At 32.2% G+C, this 19,309-nt stretch overlaps 2 protein-coding genes across 4 annotated transcripts in view; one reads left to right on the top strand and one right to left on the bottom strand.

The window, feature by feature from the left end:
- Nucleotides 1–20: 20 nt before the first annotated feature.
- Nucleotides 21–2,859, bottom strand: LOC117156455 (mitochondrial ribosomal protein S24). Its single transcript, XM_033333498.2, has 5 exons — nucleotides 2,843–2,859; nucleotides 2,641–2,734; nucleotides 2,361–2,536; nucleotides 2,094–2,271; nucleotides 21–1,916 (listed from the first exon to the last, which is right to left on the bottom strand). Exons 3-5 carry the CDS (start codon nucleotides 2,385–2,387, stop codon nucleotides 1,627–1,629), a joined length of 495 nt encoding a protein of 164 aa, XP_033189389.1. The 5' UTR covers nucleotides 2,388–2,536; nucleotides 2,641–2,734; nucleotides 2,843–2,859; the 3' UTR covers nucleotides 21–1,626.
- Nucleotides 2,860–5,606: 2,747 nt separating this feature from the next.
- Nucleotides 5,607–19,309, top strand: part of Tsp26A (Tetraspanin 26A) — a 128,440-nt gene continuing 114,737 nt past the window's right edge. For all 3 annotated transcript variants that reach the window (XM_033333483.2, XM_033333484.2, XM_033333482.2), the window contains exon 1: nucleotides 5,607–6,115. In XM_033333483.2, the coding sequence (XP_033189374.1) occupies nucleotides 6,026–6,115 (90 nt within the window). In that variant the 5' untranslated portion in view covers nucleotides 5,607–6,025. The remainder of the gene's footprint in view (nucleotides 6,116–19,309) is intronic.

The following is a 19,309-nucleotide window of genomic DNA, read 5'->3' as shown; positions in this document are numbered from 1 at the left end:
TAAATAATTTTTACTTTGACTCAGGTATAAGGTTATATTATATTTATATAAACAAGTCTTCTTTTTATACGAGCATCTATGTCTATGTATTGATACAATGAAATCTCGGACTAAAACTTAACCATATATGTAATATGTATTCATGCCGCTTGATGCTTACGGCTCGGGTGAATAAATTAATTGATTACTAATAAAACGCAGTACAGCGTCATAGTGTAACCAATGTAATTGAGTAACCCAAGACGTCGAAGTAATGCGGTTCACCCGCTGTTAGCCACTGTTAGGGCAGTAGTTAAAGTTTACAGTTTTCGATGACCGTAACAAGTAATTAGGGATGCATTGAAGATTACAACTTGTAACTTACAAGGAACCAAGTTCTCTCTTTGCGCTATATCTAACAAGATTTGCCTCCTTGTGAAAGAGAGTGGATATGAGTCATATCTAAGTTATATTCTGGAAGTTCCAATGTTATAGTTCATCGTTCAATTACGAATGATAGTAGAAATTGATTACAAAAATCTGGCGCAAGTTACGTGGATGCGAAATACGTACAGCCCTAGCTATATCACTTTTATCGAGTGTAACTAATTCTTGCTGATACATCATCATCATCTTTTTAGTAATTAGATTGTTTCAGATTTTAGTCAATATTCTGATTTGAATCAAATTCCTCACAAATTTATATAAGGGGTAATATGCAGCTGGTAAGACCTATAAAAGTTAATGACCTTGTAATGTACCCCCCCCCCTTCAAATATTAAAATATAGACCTTATTTTTTAAAACATTGTTGGTTTACTTTTATTACATATTTTATAGAGCCCTGGTTGCACAGTTTACGGTATGGCCGGATAAAAATTGTACCTCACGTCGCCATAAGTGACGTTTATTTGTTTCTTTTTATATTTTATGTTAAATTATTTTTTTATGTATTGTCTTGTATCTTATAACATATTTCACATATTAAAAATAGTGTCAAGCCTGAAATTACTACTTATTATAATTCTACAAAATATAATATGACTTATATATTATATATAGTATGCTTTAGACAAATTTATGAGAGAATATTTATGTTAGATGATATATACACCCATCACTATTTTTTTCAATTAAAGTAATATTTTATAGAAATGAGAAAAAAGACATTTATGAATGAATTAAGAAATAAATCAGTACATAAATCTTTTTAAGAGAACTTGCAAATATATTTCTATACTGATTTATTTTTCATATAGTAATAAAAGAATCAAAGAATAAAATTAAATGTATAACTTGATAAAATAATAGCATAATTGTAATGTAGAATCGAACCTAGTATTTGTACAAATTTCAATATATTATATATATTTTACAATATTTGTTACTTTATTTCCATATGTTTTAACCTTATATATAAGTATATTAATTGCAATGTTATGTGTAGACATACTTAATTTAAAAGGTTGTGCAGTAAAATACATGAGTTAATAGTAGTACATGTAATGAATACATGTAATTGTAAATTTACTTTTATTTATGCAATGTAATTTTAACAACTATAGCTTAATTATAACAATTATGCTACGATTAACATCTTCACAGTTCTTAGATCTATATATCAGAATAATTAAGACCTATGAACATGTTAAATAATTTTATATATAACGTCATCTTTGTCATTTACTGTTGATATTTCCATCTTTACTGGACAATGTAACCAATAGCTCAAAAGTTCTTCAGTATAACCAAGTAAAAAGTGCATTTTAATGGGTGTTACTTTGCGCACAACAATGCCAGCGATCCTTATGATATTGTGTTGACGCTTAATAATTATCTCGCTTGCAAACAATCCATGCCAAGTTCCTTGTACAAAATTTCGAATAAACAAATCTTCTATGGTAGTTTCTGATGGCCTATTACCATCCTTTACATTTGCTAAAAAAAAAAATACATTTAACAATTCATATATATTCAAATAACGTGTAAATATATAAAAAGTTGAATGAACATAATATAAAACTAAAACAAATTTTAAATTTTGTATATAATTTTAATTTAATATTACCATTAAAAGTTGTTTTATTAGTAAAACAAATTATAAAATATGCCTACATGTATTCCATGAGTTCCATGACTTTTTAGAAGCAATTTCATGTGGTGGATATGCCATTTCATATGTAAGTGGTTGCACTACCTTTGGTTTTGGTCTATAACGTCCAGCTTGTATTTTATGAAGTACTCTGCTGACATGTAAATATCTTTTCGCAACATTATTTTGATTAATTAATATCTGAAAAAAATATTTCATTTCTAATTTAGTTTAAGAATAGGGTTATGTTACATATGTATTTCATGCACCACATATAAATGTGTACATACAGGTCGTAGATATGGTATTAAACTCATTATTTTTAACTATCTATGTGATAATTAAACAAAAATTATATTTATATTATATTTCAAATTTGGTAACATTTAATACATTGAACACTGAATTTAACAATTTGAATTCGTGGCAGTAGTTTCAAACTCTCAAGACACATTTAGACCTTCAACTGTATAAATAAAAAAAGTGCAAATTAAAATGAAATTAAATTAAATTACTTAGTAATAATTACTTACTTAGTAATAATTAATTAAAATTAAAAATGTTACTTACTTAATGATAATTTAAAAATTGATTTTACATGGGCTGGCATCCATGAAACTCCAATTTATCTCGCTCAATAAAAGGCGCGAGAGATTGAAAAGAGCTATTCGAGGGTAAAAATAACTTTTGTCATAAAAGTCATTGATTCGAGATATTATTGTTTAATTTGAAAAGTTTCTTTTTTTTCTTCAGCTCTATGCATCTTTCTTACCTAATCCAAGGTGTTTTCCTTAGATTTTCATGATCCAATAGTAAGATAAGTTTCACCTCATTGATCTAAAATTTTCTCCTAGATTTCGTCTTCCATCTCTCAGGGTGGTAGAATCGCTTCGTGGTTGTTTCATAATGTAGAAACGAAACGAAAAGACACCTTCGATGAAATTTATGACCATTTTATTGTTAAATGCAAAGTAATCAAGATTAAGTATCTGTAAACAGAACACTTTTCAAGGATCGTACGTGACTTTAACGAAAATTTACCATGGTCGCTAATAACTAAACTCGCAGCATTTTAACACTAGAACTACCACATTAGTCAAAACGACTGGTTTTACAATTTTATTTTAAAATTCCTACTTCATGTTATATTTTTTCCGCAATGATGTAATGACTTTCGCAGTGATAACTAAAAGAATAATATAATGAATTTTATTTTGTTTGTTATGTATTCAAACTCGAAATAATTTTGTATCAAGGCTACTTATACCAAAACCAGTCGAAATGACCGATACTTGTCAAAGTGTAAAAGGGTCCTGTAACCTGTTTATCGAACCCCAATTAACCAATTTTCTCGTTTTGTACAGCTTCCCACACGTTTTTACAATTTTTACTGCGTATCATTCAATATAATGACATCAGTTATCAGAAAAATTCCGGGACGATCGCTAGATCGCTAGATGCTAATACGTATTTTGCGATTTATGTACATATATACAGGCAATTTCAAAGCTCCTAATATACATATATACATATCGATATTGATATACATAAAGCCGAGTTTATACGATTGTGTGAAAAAAGTAGATAATATAATGCTTTAAGCTTAAATATTGTTAGTAGGCATCAATATTTTTTTATCAACATTAATCAATCATCACTTCAATAAATTATATAATTTTATATGTGATACACATTCGTGGTTTTGGAATAAACATTTAAAAAGATGATTCCCCTTACTTTTTAAACTTACATCTACTAATATAATTTTGTGTATATGTTATATACGTTGTGTATACACGTATTAGCTTCTAAAAATTTGTATGAAAATTTAATAACTATTGTTGCTTATCATAATTAAAGTACTGTTTGTAAACATCGATGGCACTTAATTACACCCAATAATCATGAATAATTTCCGCAAGTCGCATAAGTAAACATAAGTTTTATGTTTATAATTATAGACAGTAAATACTATGTTGACAAAGAATTCGCTTGTCATCTCTTGTAGAAGAAAGAAACAAATAATTATTAAACTGAAGGCTAGCGTTGCGTATTCTGTCACAACGAGAATTTCTTTTAATATATTAAATAAAAGGTACAATATACGACACTACTATTATTAATAATAGTAATAATTACTTACAACGAAATTGAATACAAACATGCTGGAACAGATGTTAATTTGACATCGAAGAAAAGAAATTCATTATATATAAACTTATTGTTGTAAAATAAATGGATAAAGAAATAATTTTTATAGAGGAAGAATATTTTTCAAATTCTAATATGAATGTAGCAACTATGACAAAATTTGTTATATAATTATACTTGATATAAAATACAAGCCACAGTAAATAAGATAATAACCTGTGAGAAGTTTGAATGAAGTAAGAAATTAAGAATAGTCTAGTATAAACTAAATTATATACGAGCACATATATAATATATGTACACTTATGCAGTATAATAGATAAGTATTGTATAATATATATATAATCATACATATAATTATACATATATAACATTAGCAACATTTTACATTTTCTTATATTTGCAGGAATTATTAAATTGATATCTCGCATATTAAAAAAAAGATCGAAATTCATTCCTGTATTAAATGTTACGATATATAACGATATATATATATGGTTACAGATATTTAAAAAATAGTTTTGTAGGAAAAGATACTGAAGGGAGAGAAAAGGAATCGCGTCGATGATAATCGAGGGCAAAAACAAAAAAGGAGGAACATAAAATAATAAAGACCCGATGCACACAAACGACGCGGCAGCGACACGTTGCCGTAGCAGTGTCGCTGTGCGATTGTTGTAAATTATAGACGTGCGATGCAATATCGCTCGTATGCATTGCACGATTATGTCCGATGCAGACGAGCGGTTTACGGCAAATCGCCGCAATGGCAACGGGTTAGAAGAACAAGGAAGTACATATATATGTATTCTTCTTTTGTGAGACAAAAGATCTTTATTTCTATGTTTTTCCAACGACAGCAGAACGATGTCGTACAGGAGAAGTTGGTTGTCTGCAACGAGTCTTAAAAACATATACGTAGCCGCCAAACCCATAGAGATATAAGAATAAAGTGTGCGAGTCACATGTACCGTGTAAGTGGATACAACTAATACGATATAACGATAGAAACAAAACAGAGGCCCTTTTCGCCCTTGTCTGATTAGACGTGCACACTGACACCGCTCGTTGATGTTATGCTTACATATTTACTATACGAATATACATGCGTTATTAAACAAGGATACAAGGACCTCTACTCAGCGTTCTCTTTCTATCCTTGTATCACTTTTTCATCTTGTTCATGCACTCTGTTACTCTTTATGGCCGAATCGCACAAAGTTGCTATATCGCTGCGGCATCGTATACCTGCCGTGTCGCTCGTGTGCATTGGGCCAAAGAGTAGCATAGTTGGTTCGCGGGAGGTGGTAAGGTGGGGAGCATCGAAGGGTGGAGGATCGAGCGTTGGAGGGGCAAGCGAATGAGATTTAGTTGGGTGGGAGAGTCGGAGGGACGAGTGGAAAGTCTGAGCTGCTTGCAGTCTCGTTGATCCAGCCTCGGGTAGTATGTACCGTGACGTGACAATGGCGGTAGTCGTAATTACGAAACGGTACGTTATTGTGATCAGCTGATCAAGCGAGCCCAACGGAAAGAGCAAAATCGAGAAAATACGCGCGATAAATAATAGAACGAGGATTCGAGACGGAATCGAGGTATCGAAGCTCTGCGAGATAATTCGAAGACAAAAAGTCAAGAGAAGAAGGGAATTGGATTTTCGGCTATGTCATTGCGCTTGTGATTTGCTCTGCCTCTAGGGCACCGGTGCTCTTTTGTGTTGTGTGAATAGTGGCTTGCGTTTTTGCGGCTGTGTTGTGTGCATGTGTGCGTGAAATTCGCAAAAGCGATAGATAAATGTGTCTTAGCCATGCCTGCTGTGCGGAAGTATAGAAGGGATACCAGTGAAGTGAGCTGCTGTCTCAAGTATGTGATCTTTGGATTTAACGTGATGTTTTGGGTGAGTATTACATCTCGATATTGCATTTCTAGCTTTCTGTCTCTATTAGCAACGCATCTCGTTTTCTATCATGTTTTTGCAACGTTATTGCTAGACTACGAATATTCATACGAAGTCATATCTTTACAAAGATAATTTAGAAAATGTAACTTGAATGCACAACTCTTCTACATGTAACATAATATAATATTATCTTTTAGCTACTTTATGTATATATCGATACATATTACACGCATTTCTAACGCCTCCATAAATGAATAAAAATCCGCTGCTTAGTTACTATACTTTATCAAGTCGATTGTAATTTTCATTCGTTTGAAGTTGAAATTTAGTTTTCATAAAAACGCGAAGAGCTAGTAACTTTTGGCAGTATGTCTTGTTCTAAATGGCAAATAGGGGTTATGTCGTGATTAATGATTAACTTATTGACTAATCTGGTCAGTGATTAATTGACGAATTAACATTTTGTTTGCAAAAGTATATTTTATCGTTTCGTATAATATGTTATTAGTTAATATATAAGTAGAATATACGAAACTGAGCAAAGATTTATACACGAGTGAACTGTTTGTTTTAAAATATACGCGTGAAAGAAATGTAGCTCATCGAGAAAAACAACAAAGTATTTTAAACAAAGAGTACAATGAATAACCTGCAATGCAGCCCTTGTGTACTCCAATTGCTCCAACTGCGAAAATCATGATACAGGACATCCATTTACATACGTTACGATTTCGATGCTGTATAAATATATATATAGCATATTTACATACAGACTTCTCAGAATTAAGAAGTATACAGCTCGCTTTGATTTCTATTCTGTAAAACGTAATCTCTTTCTTGTAGATTTTGAGTTCCAAGTTGGATAAGTAGTTCTGATAACGTGACACTATAATTTGAAATTATGTGTCTAATAAAATTATATATAGGTATAGACTTAAATGGATGTTTGTTTTCGTCTGTTGTTTAAAGATAAATTTATTTGCATCTTGCACTTTCCCTTTTAATAATTATATATATAAAGTTTGGCGATTAAAATTATATTTCTGCTTCAATAGTATGAAACAGAACGAATTTGCATTACGACGTGAATAGAATGTAAAACGAGTCGTATTTCACTCATTATATTTATCGTAATTTGAATTAATTAACAGATTGATATTTAATTTCAAAGAATTAAATCCAGAAATGTCTGCATTATTAATTGCTTGAATAATATATTATGAATTATGCAATTTTTATTATATCATTCGTTTGATGATCATTTAAAAAGTATAATTTTCCTATTTGAACCAAAACATCTTTCGCAACATTTTTTCTCGTCAACAATAAGAAAGTTACTATAATTTTTAATTTATAATTTTTACCGTTAAAATTATAATTATTATCGTTGGCCAAAAACTATATAAATATTATTACTTTGTCTTTACAATAGAACAAGTTAAAGGAAGAGAAACCTTATTAGAGATGTATTTACATGCATTTCTACGTACATTACATATTGTTTACGCTATTTATTCGTTATCTGGTTGAAAATTTATAATAATCGCAGTGAACGTGATAAAAATCGCTATAGCGTTTCGGCGTTCTGATAGACGTTATTATTACGACGCTGTAATTTATGACTTATGAATATAACCTGACCTCCTGATCTTTCTCAATCTTCTCATTTAACTCGCTAGAGGACAAAGGCAAATTGAATAGACAAGATAAAAAGAAAAGCAAAAGAGGGGCAAAATGATTCGGAATGAGCGTACGCCTGGCCCTGACATTTTTTAAGCTACAAATTCACCTATAATTGGCATCGCGTTATTCAAATATATTTATAACGTAATTTACATATATTAGCAGTAAAATCGATAAAGCGCGATAGTAAATTAGAAAATTAGCCAGGATAGTGCGTGTTTGGTTTGGGACGCATTAAGGGGAGGTAAGGTTAATTCGTACAAAAATAAGGCATGTTTTTGTGAATTATTTGTGACGACACAGTTAAAATCTCTTTATTAAAATCAATAGTACATTAAAGTATGACATTTGAAGAATATTGTATAAAATTTTCACGGAGAAATATTAGAAATTACGGCAATGGCAGTAATTATTCGGACGTGTCTCGGAAAATTGCGGTGCCCCTGATAACTTGGTGCTGGATCATCTGAAAGCAAAAAATCAAAATTCATTCGTTTGGTAACAGTTTTCTACAGGTAACGCTGGGAGGGTTTTTCGAAATTCCAATTTTTCACTTTTTTGGAACACTTTGAAGGGAAAATTAGCCGCAAATTTTCGCAAAATCGGCTAATTTATCCCGGGGGGATTCTCGTGTTAGTAAACTCAAGTGACTTTCATGAATGTTTTTTTTAGACCAGCTACTAGTTATATGGGGCGAGACCTTTTTAAGATGTAAATATAGTCTTGAAGAACAAATATCACTTTTAATTCAGGTCTTCTTATTGTTCATTGTATATTGTACAAGTGATTTGATCATCTTTGACGATGTAATCATCGTTACCGTGTAGTATAGCGTCTATCGCAGCCATCGGTAGACTGCGGATGTTCATGCAATTCTGTGCTTTTATGAGCATAATTAATGAAAGCAGATCTACATAGAAATTTGTTTCATCTACTAAACATCATAGCAAGTGCTCTACTTTAAATATCGTTGTTAATATACGAAAACCATTTCTTAAATCAGAAATAGACTAACAAATTACTTGTAAATTGATATCCTGCTTATAGTAGTGCGTTAAAAGTATACGGTATCAGGTTCCTGTTACTTTTTACTCGATAAAAATTGTTGCCCTATTAAAGATTAATCTGTTATTGTTAAAGGTTAGAAGATATGCTTTTGAAATGGGCGGGAAGAAATAGAGAGCAGTAAGATAATTGTAAATGGAATTCGAGATTCCTATCTTCTCCTATAACATATCTCGAATTTCTGTTTTGAAAATCAAAACATGTAAGCTTTAGCTTCCGACAGATTTTATATGCTGTATACTTACGTGTATTATGTATGAGGCGTGTTCTATTTTTCCGGCTAAGCTATAGAGGTATAATCTACAAGTGAAAAGAAGATGTTCCATAAAATTTGGTCATAAAGGTTCTGTTGTAGAGCTACACGTAAATATTGAATGCAGGCTGAATATGTGTGTAGCAACAGATTCTACATTATTCCTATTATTATTATTTATTTTATCTAAGGCTAGTTTTATTAATAAATTTGCCGCTCATATTTAGTTCGATTCTCAAGAAATTCGGAACGTAATAAATTCCATGCTACATCGATGTCGAGTTTGTACTGCGAATATCAGCGTACTGTAACAATATGCTGTGGTCAGAATTTAAGTATTCAAGCAGCTCTAGTTGCGTATAATAGGAATAACATAGAAACGTATAGAAGTTCGTAATTCGCTTTACCGTATCTCATGTCCCGCTTTCTGCATATTCCTGTTATGCACTTTGTTAATCGCTTAAAATGCCTTAAATAAAATAAATAACAATAATAAAGCATTTACGCATAAAATCTCAACATGTGACATTTTCCTCTTATTTTCACTTGTACATTATATTCCTACAATTTGATCGGAAAGTAGGGAACCCCCTATGCTATAGAGCTACTCACATTAATATTCAGACACAATACTACGTATATCCCTGTATTTGTGGCTTCGTATAAGAGGGGATGATTTAAATATCCTGCTGCTTATTCTATGAAAATATGAACCACTTCTCGTAGCTCGACAGTGCGTAAATTAATTTTTCCCTAGCAATTTTTTAATTAAACAACGTTTAATTGTACATACAGCAGATTTTTACCAAACAATTGTCTTATTTTCACGTCATACTAACATTCGGACTCTCCGTTCCGTTCTGCGATCTAGCGATTTTTAAAAACGTTTCCAAACGCGAAATAAATTTATTCTGTATAATTAAGCCAGAGAGAGAAGAAATCAACGTGAATATTTTTATATCGCATCAAAAATTCTAGCATGTTACGAAAAGGAAAGAATACTAGTTTTGTTAAAAGACGATTCGCAATTTATTATAGAGAAAAGGGTAAAAGTTGTGGTGAAATTGCTAAATTATTGGTATTAATTGCAGCAGATATTAGAATACGCGAAAAAGAAGACCACATCGAATTTAAGAAACAAAGAGAATAATCTTCTGTTTGTTTAAAATTTATTGTACAATTATACGCTAGTTTTAGAAAGAAATTCAAGCTACAATAAATGCTTCATTATATTCGTAGAATAAGCAGCACAACATTTAAATCATCTCCTCCTACACAAACCAACAAATACACAGACACTGTTGTGTGCGAATATTAATGTGGATAACTGTACCTATTTATTGCGAGTCTAATTATAGAGTAAGCCTGTAATTTGCGGAACCTTTCAAACGATATGGTTGAATTCTTTCTATCATTTGGCAGAAAATTATGTTCTATATTTCAAAAAATGTAGACACAATTAATATATATATGTCGGAGATAAATAATAGAACGATGATTATGTTTGCCCGAGATTTGTGACAATGGGCTTGGTCTCGAGGTGACACAACTAGTCGCTGAACGTAGCCACGGTCACGGGATGAACGTTTTTACCTAACAGAAAAAGTACCAATATTGAGGGACACACGTTGTATTAACCGCTTCCCGTGCTATTTAGTTCGACGAAACTCGGGCCCAATCGGTAGACATCGACGCGCGCTAAACAGACCAGACTGATGCTTGTAAACAGTCGCAATACGAACCGAAATGTAGAAACTAACATTCGGTGACGATCGTAACGGGCAAAAAACAGTCCGCGAGCTCGGTTTGTTATGTTTACGTTTGGCCCAAGTGTCTGGTCGCGAGTCGGACTCGCCGATATTAATGTTTGGGCCAAAATCTTCATCGCGAGTCTGACTCGCTAAAGTAAGAGAGGGGGTTAACAAAAAACCTCGGGCAGGAGCAATGTCGGCTCTACGCGGGTCTGCCTAGTAACGGCGCCTGGAATTTTGTTGATATCCCCGGTCAATATTCAATTGACAAATGTGATCGTATCAGTCTTTTATTCTTGTGATCACCTTGGACAGTTTACACACATCGTCTTGTCAGTCAGTCAGAATGATTCCGAGCGTCACAGTTAACGTCACTTTGTGTTTCGAAATATATTCTATTGAACAAAGAGTTTTCCCCGTTGATCGTGGATTCGTTATTGAACCTAAAAACATTGTCTTTAACATCTAGAGTGTCTAATCACTACGGTTAATTGTTAAACTCTGTAAAATCAACATTTGTAGATATAATTGAAAATATAATCTTCATTGAACAACAACGATGGCTTGTCCTAATGAAGATACGTTACACGCCCCTAAGTCTAACGATAATCCGACATATATATAAATATATACAGCCGGTTGGTAACTAGTATATCTATATGTATATACAGGGTGGTTGGTAACTGGTGGTACAAGCGGAAAGGAGGTGATTCTACGCGAAAAAGAAATCGAAAATATAGAATAAAAATCTTTTTTTAATTTTTTTTCTAATTTTTTAAAAAATCTACAGTGAGATCCGTTATAACGAGACGTGATAAAGTGCACGCGTACCGAGCGAAAATTCAAAGTCGATTTTCTCGAAAACAAAGCCTCGAACGAAAAATTTTTATTCTATATTTTCGACTTCTTTTTTCGCGTAGAATCACTCCCTTTCCGCTTGTACCACCAGTTACCAACCACCCTGTATATACATATAGATATACTAGTATTCGTATGCCTTCTACGTATTCATAATAAAAGACATTTATAATAAAATGCAAATATTAGAGATATGAGATGACGATCCTTTCGAAATTATTCAATTTTGATGTAAAATATTTTCATTTCGGCATCATCAATTTCGAAAACGTTCGCATGGACAGATTTAAATGGGCCATCTTAAAAAAGGATCGTATGAATATTAGTTGATTGCTTCTGGCTGTATCCATATATATACATATGTGTGTACATACATAGTATGATATAACGAAAATGGTATATCGATTTTTATTGCGTGAGTGTAATACTTGAATTTATGCGATTACTTAACTCGCCCTGTTCGTTCCAAAGGCCACTGATTGTCCATTAACAGGATAAACGAAATACGATCGTATTTCGTGTAATTAATGATATTGTAATAAGTCAAATGAGTATACAAAGTATTACAAGCCAAACGCACAAACAAATACATATAAACGAAAACAGATATATAAATATATGTATACATTTTATTAGTTTTCGCCTACAAAAACGAGATTGATTTGCATAGATTTCTTATTCAACTTCAATTAGGCTATTACATATATATTTAAACTTACTCTTAATTATACACTGTTTACTTTATAGCCAATTACTTCAGAAATACCTATATTTAAAGCGATATCACTTTTCACATTTCGCCATTTTTCCAAACCTCTACTTTCGTGTTATTTTAAATAAATACAGCAATATAAATATAGTAGGAGGTAAAAGTATTTCCAATGTAAGCTAAATTAAAAGTATTAATGCATCGTTGACGCATGACGATTTTCACGCGACAAACACGAACATATTTTTCGAAAATATGCGGGAATTGCAGTAAAATATTTATTTCACAATTATATCGTGTGCTTTTCTACCTTTTGTTTTTTTTTACCTTAATAAGGTTGAAAGGGAATAAATCGTGTTATATTTTAAAAGTATGCATCTTAATGGGACACAAGGATCCAACACGATATTAATATCTTAATTAATATGCAGATTGTCAACTAATTTACAAGGTTTGTTAGTTGAGAGTTGAAAAGGAAGAAAAATATATATGTATATGTATGTGTTACCAGTGACTCATCGGAAATACTTGATGAGGACACCTGCACTTACGACTCTTCGGAAACGGTTGAACGGCCTTGAACTCGGTGAACAGATGTTCGGTAATGAACTGTTTCTCATTCATAGCAACGGGTTGTACTGTTCCAATGTGTTCATAGTCTTCATAATTTCTATCGAAAAATCTATCTATACCTGTACCTTTGGAATTGATAAGAAATATAGAACAATGTTTAAAACGTTTACTATAGTAACGAGAATATCATGAGGTAAGAGAAGATTATGAAAAGATTATATTAGAGACAGTCACGAAGATTTACACACACTCCTTAAAGTCCTTACTATGATATAAAATATCATAGCTCTGTGAATTCTTTTTTCTTTTATTAAGATACATATTTTTAAAATGTAACGCAATTTATTGATCCTCGTTTTTATTAAGAAAAAAACAAGTAGAAAAATATAAAATGCATTGTTAGAAATATTCTATACACCCGTTGTATCTACATGAAATCATAACAATAATAGGCTTAACATTATATGAATATGTTGTTGAATCTTTTTGTCCCATTAAGACACATGTTTTTAAAATGTAACGCGATTTATTCACTTTCACCCTTATTTATTAGAAAAAGAAGGTAAAATATGTACAAGATACAATGTTAGAAAAATTACAGATACCCGTTAGATCTGCACGAAATCATAAGAATTGTAAGCTTAATATTATATTAATACAATCTTGTAGTCTTACGTAAGCTTCAATACATAATATATTACAGCTGTCTGTCTTCTTGACGTTGAAAAAGTTGAAGGTTTTGCAATTATTTCTGACTTATTCTGACTTTCCTTCAGTGTTTCGTCTTCAGTTTCTTAAATCAGATAGACCAAATCCGATAAGTATACCGAGTCTCTCATGACTGACATGTATCAAGAAGAATACTGATTAATTTATTTTTAAATTCGATCGAATTTCTTTGCAAGTATTCGCATAAAACTCTATAGATACAAAGATCGTGATCGATAGCCATACTATGTCGCCCGAGTAGTTTACCTGAATCAGCGTACAAGGTACTATTTATTGGCATTAACTGCCACGTTAATTTCTAACCGAATCGCATGCAAAAGATTGAGTCAGTTTCAAGTAGCAGCATATTTTAAATTTCCAGGGAATTTTGCCCAAAAACATTGCAATCAAATTTATTTACAGCTTTCGGAATACGAAAATGGATTTCTGCGTTTAATAAAAATTATTCAATAAATCTAATTCTTGTTGGTCATGGTTAATGATTTCGGAGATAAAAAATGATCTAGGTTAATAAGACATGTTAAAGCCGGAGAAATTTTCATTTATCGAAAACGTCTCATCTCACAATGAAACGTGTCCTTTTCTATTGCGGACATTTAAGAGAAATTAGGAAAAAATATAAAATGCAAAACAATATTAGTGAAATCACGAACATACGTGAAAATATTGACAACGTAATTATATTCTTCAAAGAAATCAAAATTTATGCTTAATTATAGAGACAAGAGGAAATACTTAATATATGCATATACCTATATAAGTTTATAGTGATGTACGGCTTTTTATTACATATACCACGTAAAATCATATAAATAGGAAAATTTTCCAATCTCTATATACCTTACTCATTGATTATTATTAGACTCTGAATTTCTACGAACTTATGAGAAATTTGAAGCCACAAGAATGTACAGAATGCAGGTAATATGCGAAAACGTATAGAGCATTCAAAGTAGAATACTCGTTATAGTATTTAACACCTAAATTCCATTCATTTAATTACATTGATAGCAATATGAATTTCCATAAACATGTGCAGCCTAGTTACATATGCTTTGACAGTATATTTGTATAAAATTTCCTGCTCTGAATCACACTCTGACTCAATTAGCCAATTTTTATTCATCCGATTGGAAAGTTGGCATTGGAGTTGCCCTTAGTGGAAACGTTGCTTGTTTTCCATCATTACTACTTCCTTTCTGTAGCTCTTCATCCTTATTGTCCCACTCGTTGCTAGGACTGTTTGAGGAATCTCATTACAAAACTTGCCTGTAAAACCGGTTTCTAACCAGTGCAACCGGCCACCATGGCATGGGTTTGCTTTTCTCGAAGGAAGTGTGACTTCTTCGATTCCTTTGCGCAGTAAGAAGGCAAACTTTCGGTATCGTAAAAACTCTCGTGTATAGTTGCACCTTAAAGATGCTTCGCTTTACACGCTTTGCAGTTTGTTTGGAAAAATAAAAGAACGAAACTAAGGGAGAATCGTTTAATCGAACACACAGTGATTAGAATTTTGTTAATTCGTTAAGGACCGAACAACGGTTTATCAGAATGTCAAGAATACCTCGATTTCTTTATATTTTGTACAATTGCAAAATCTAGCTAAGAGAAATAGCGACGAAAAAGATATTACGCGAATTTTTGGAATTTGCTTTCGTAACCACAATATTGAGAAACAGATTTGGTAATATGAGACGATCGAAAGAAATGTTGCAAACGACGAGTGATTTTGAAATTATTATTTTTTAATTAAATATATAAGATACAAATTTCTTGCGGTTAAAAGAAAGCTATGAGAAACTTCATTCAGTAAATTCTTCATTCTATTGAGCAAATATACTTCATCGAGTTTTAGCATTGCCTCACAGCTGTGTATTTATGCCATAAGTATGTTTTAATGACCTCTTTGAAGTCGTGCAGCAATATTTTCCTAATGTAATTTTTGTATCATTATTTTAAACGTAATCTCTGAAGTATACAGTTGTATACAATATACATACAATATACATTGTGTACAATATAGTTTGTAAGTATACAATCAGAGAATAAAGCACTTTATATATTATTCTAATATATTCCTCGTCCTATTTTCTTCTCGTCTAAATGATTTCATACTTGAATGTCTGAAATTTAATACCTGATAGATACTTGCAAACTAAAATAGAAATTTGCATTAATATTAGATAGCCGAAAATGTGATTCTAAGAATTTACAATATATAGAGGAGGATGAATTACTTTGAACAATATTATATTTAATTAATAATATAAAGTTGTTCCTAAACCGAGAAACCTATTTACGCATTACATGTTATTTAAAAATAACATCTTTAAACATTATTGGTACGTAATTAAGTTTATAGAGTCATCCTGCATTTACATAATTAATTAAATAATTAATTAGAGTATATCCAAGTATATTCTCTTTGCTTCCTTAGATGGCTTCTGTTTTCGAATTATTTTATTCACAAAAAGTCTGGAATATACAAAAGATAGAAAAATTACATTGAATAGTGAAACGAAATATTTAGAAACTATGTAAAATTCCCTAATATCTGAGACGGTCGTTGGTGAAGGTGCCCACAAGAAATACTCTTCGTGTTCAACAATAAAGTTTATTAAACTATTAACGATTAACAACTAACAACGATTAACGATTAACAACGATTAGTCCCTTAACCTACTATTTACGTTCGAGAATTTTGGGCCGAAAACGTAAACAAGCTATTATATATTACATTATATATTATATTTGGCCCTATCATCGTACTACGGGCTATGCCTCTAACACTTACGTTTGGTCCGATCATATACTACCGGCCATGCCCATAATATTTACGTTTGGCCCGATCATCGTACTACGGGCTATGGCCGTAGTTGTAGGTTAAGGGATTAACGATTAATAACAACTAACGATTAACGACTAACTATCAAGAGTTATAACCGCGTATCTCTAATAGTGTTTACTTCGCTATGACACTTAACCTTTCGCACTTGACAGCTCGGGGCTTCTAGAAATCTTTTCTTTGTTGCCCCTCGACATCCCTACTACGCACGCGTTTATTAGATGTCGCGACGGTTGCCACGTATGCATTCTTCCGAATATTCGGCGAAAGAACCGTAGGGATATCGATGGTACATTAGGCATGGCGGCCTTACGCTTTGAAAGTATAGCGCTTTGTGTCGCGAAGCCGTTGAAAAGTTCGCATATCTATATCACAAAGCCACATATCTATTGAAATGTAACGTCTATTTTGGATCATATAGAACCGAAAAGAACAGTAGAAATTTCATATCATTTAAGCTACTAGTTTATAGACTTATCCTGCAGTTTGGTTAGAGCTGAGTGTAATACGAAAACCACGTTGCAAGAAATTTTATTGAATAAACAGTAATTCGTAACATAAGACGTAGCATATTATAACGGAGCGTACCGTCGGTTCGCTTTCTAATGATTACGTAATTCTTAAGTGCTATAACAATATAATAGTCACTTAGAACCTACTGTTACAGAAGACAAATTAACCCACTTTTTACAAATTAAGTATCGATATAACTCGTTATCGAAAAGAAAATATAAATAATATTAAAACAATGAAATTTGTCATGCTATAAAATAAAGTGACTGCTGCGAATTATCTGCACAATGTATGTATTTACTATAGCATTTACATATTAATTAATCTCTTCTTCACGTTTGTATCTCTTCAGATATCTTCCTTTTCCAACTATTTTCTTCGTAGAAAGTCTGGATACACAAAAGGTAATTCCAAATAAAATTCCATACCTATTGAAATATAAAATCCTTTTCGGGTCATATAGAGGTCAACAAGGACAGCAGAAATTTTACACCGTCTAAACTATGGAAATTTGATATTATGAAAATGAAATTAGAATTTAATAAAAATACACTTCATAGGAAAATGAGGATATGCAAATACTTTTTGTTACTGAATAAAGGACTTTTTTACACTTTTGTGTACATTGGACTTAGTGTCTAGAACAATGATATATCACTTCGATATTGTATTTCAGTATTTACGAGCCTTATGGTGTCGTGACTTATTAATCCGGTTATAAACAGCTTCCGTATAATATAAGAAGGATTATGACTATTAGTTTTAAAAGCATTCATAGTGTCGCTGTTATGTGATTAAATCTGACAAATCTATTCAGGCCATCGTATTGCGTAACGAAGTATAGTAATCTTTTGGTAAATCTTTTCCATTTTTCTCGCAATATCTGCAACTTATAACTGATGGAAATTAACACTGGGAAACTACGTATAATTAAAAGAAATTTTAAAATCAGATTATATCGGTTATTACTATATCGACACTGTGGAATCGTAGAGTACTGGCGTTGAAGTCATAAAGGTATCGTGATACCTTCTGACTATTACTTTTTGCATCGTAATAACGCACCGTAATAACACACGTTTATCACTGCTCATTTCGTATACCGTTTCTTCTTGTTATAACTCTTTTTAACGATGCTTCCAATGGCATATGTCTATATGACATTTTCTTTTTGTCTTGACCTATAGAATATAATGACAACGTTTGGTAGGGAAAACTGGGACCCCCTGTATATCCATAAACTGAAATCAAATTTAATACACAAGCACCATTTCGTAGGATTCGACTGCCAGCTTCGATACTGCAAGCTCATTACTCAGTCAATAGATTAAAGGTATAATATATGAACTGTTTTTGACGTTTTATTAGAACAACAATCGTGCTGTGTATATTTTTGCAAAAATCGTTCTGTTAAATGTCAAACGTTTTCTAATAAAGAAAGAAATTCGAATATTGCTGATAAGAGAATACGGTTCGTTCATTATGCTTGCCAAGTATGCGATCTTCACAAGCTGGTTTCGAACCTCGGAACGAGTTTCAAAAATCTACTCGTAACGAGATCTTAAGTTAAAATTCGTAACAGAAGAAGAAGACTGCTACGTCCCTGGAAGAAGACTACGTAGAAACACACGAATGATCTTTTTCCTTGAAATGATACGATACAACTCTGTGCTGATGTGTTCTAATGAGAAATGCATCTACGTAATATATAGCTATACATTGGCTAAATCGTAAAGTTTCTTCGAGATACAAAAAAAGAAACTTGTAACAGCTTCGATATCTGAGCGAATCGAAGCCCTTGCGAGTATCACTCGAATCACGTGTGGCGGCACTCAACAGCAAATACCTCCACTCGACACTAACTAGCGTCGGACGACGACAGCGCAGTGGTTAACGCCTTAGGTTACGAACGTTCGGAACCCGGGTTCGAATCCCGGCGACCGGAATTCGATTTTTCTTCTACGCATCGAAAACGGAAGAAAATCAGCGGTATCCCATCAGCGACACATCCACAGCCAGCAAATTAGAAAGACATTATTATTACATTGGAACAAATGTAAAACTTGGAACAAATGTAGGAAAATTATAGTAGGAATTATTAAGAATATAAACAGAGGACTCCTGTAGATTTTATTTGAACGTTTGTGATTGGGGGGTTCAGAAGTTCCCATGAAAAATGATTTATGCCGAGTAAATAGCTTCTCGTTATATT

The sequence above is a fragment of the Bombus vancouverensis genome, chromosome 5 (genome assembly GCF_051014615.1).
Source record: "Bombus vancouverensis nearcticus chromosome 5, iyBomVanc1_principal, whole genome shotgun sequence".
Lineage (NCBI taxonomy): Eukaryota > Metazoa > Arthropoda > Insecta > Hymenoptera > Apidae > Bombus > Bombus vancouverensis.
The sequence above is the reverse complement of the archived record's forward strand: the minus strand, read 5'-3'. Positions and strand labels throughout refer to the sequence as shown.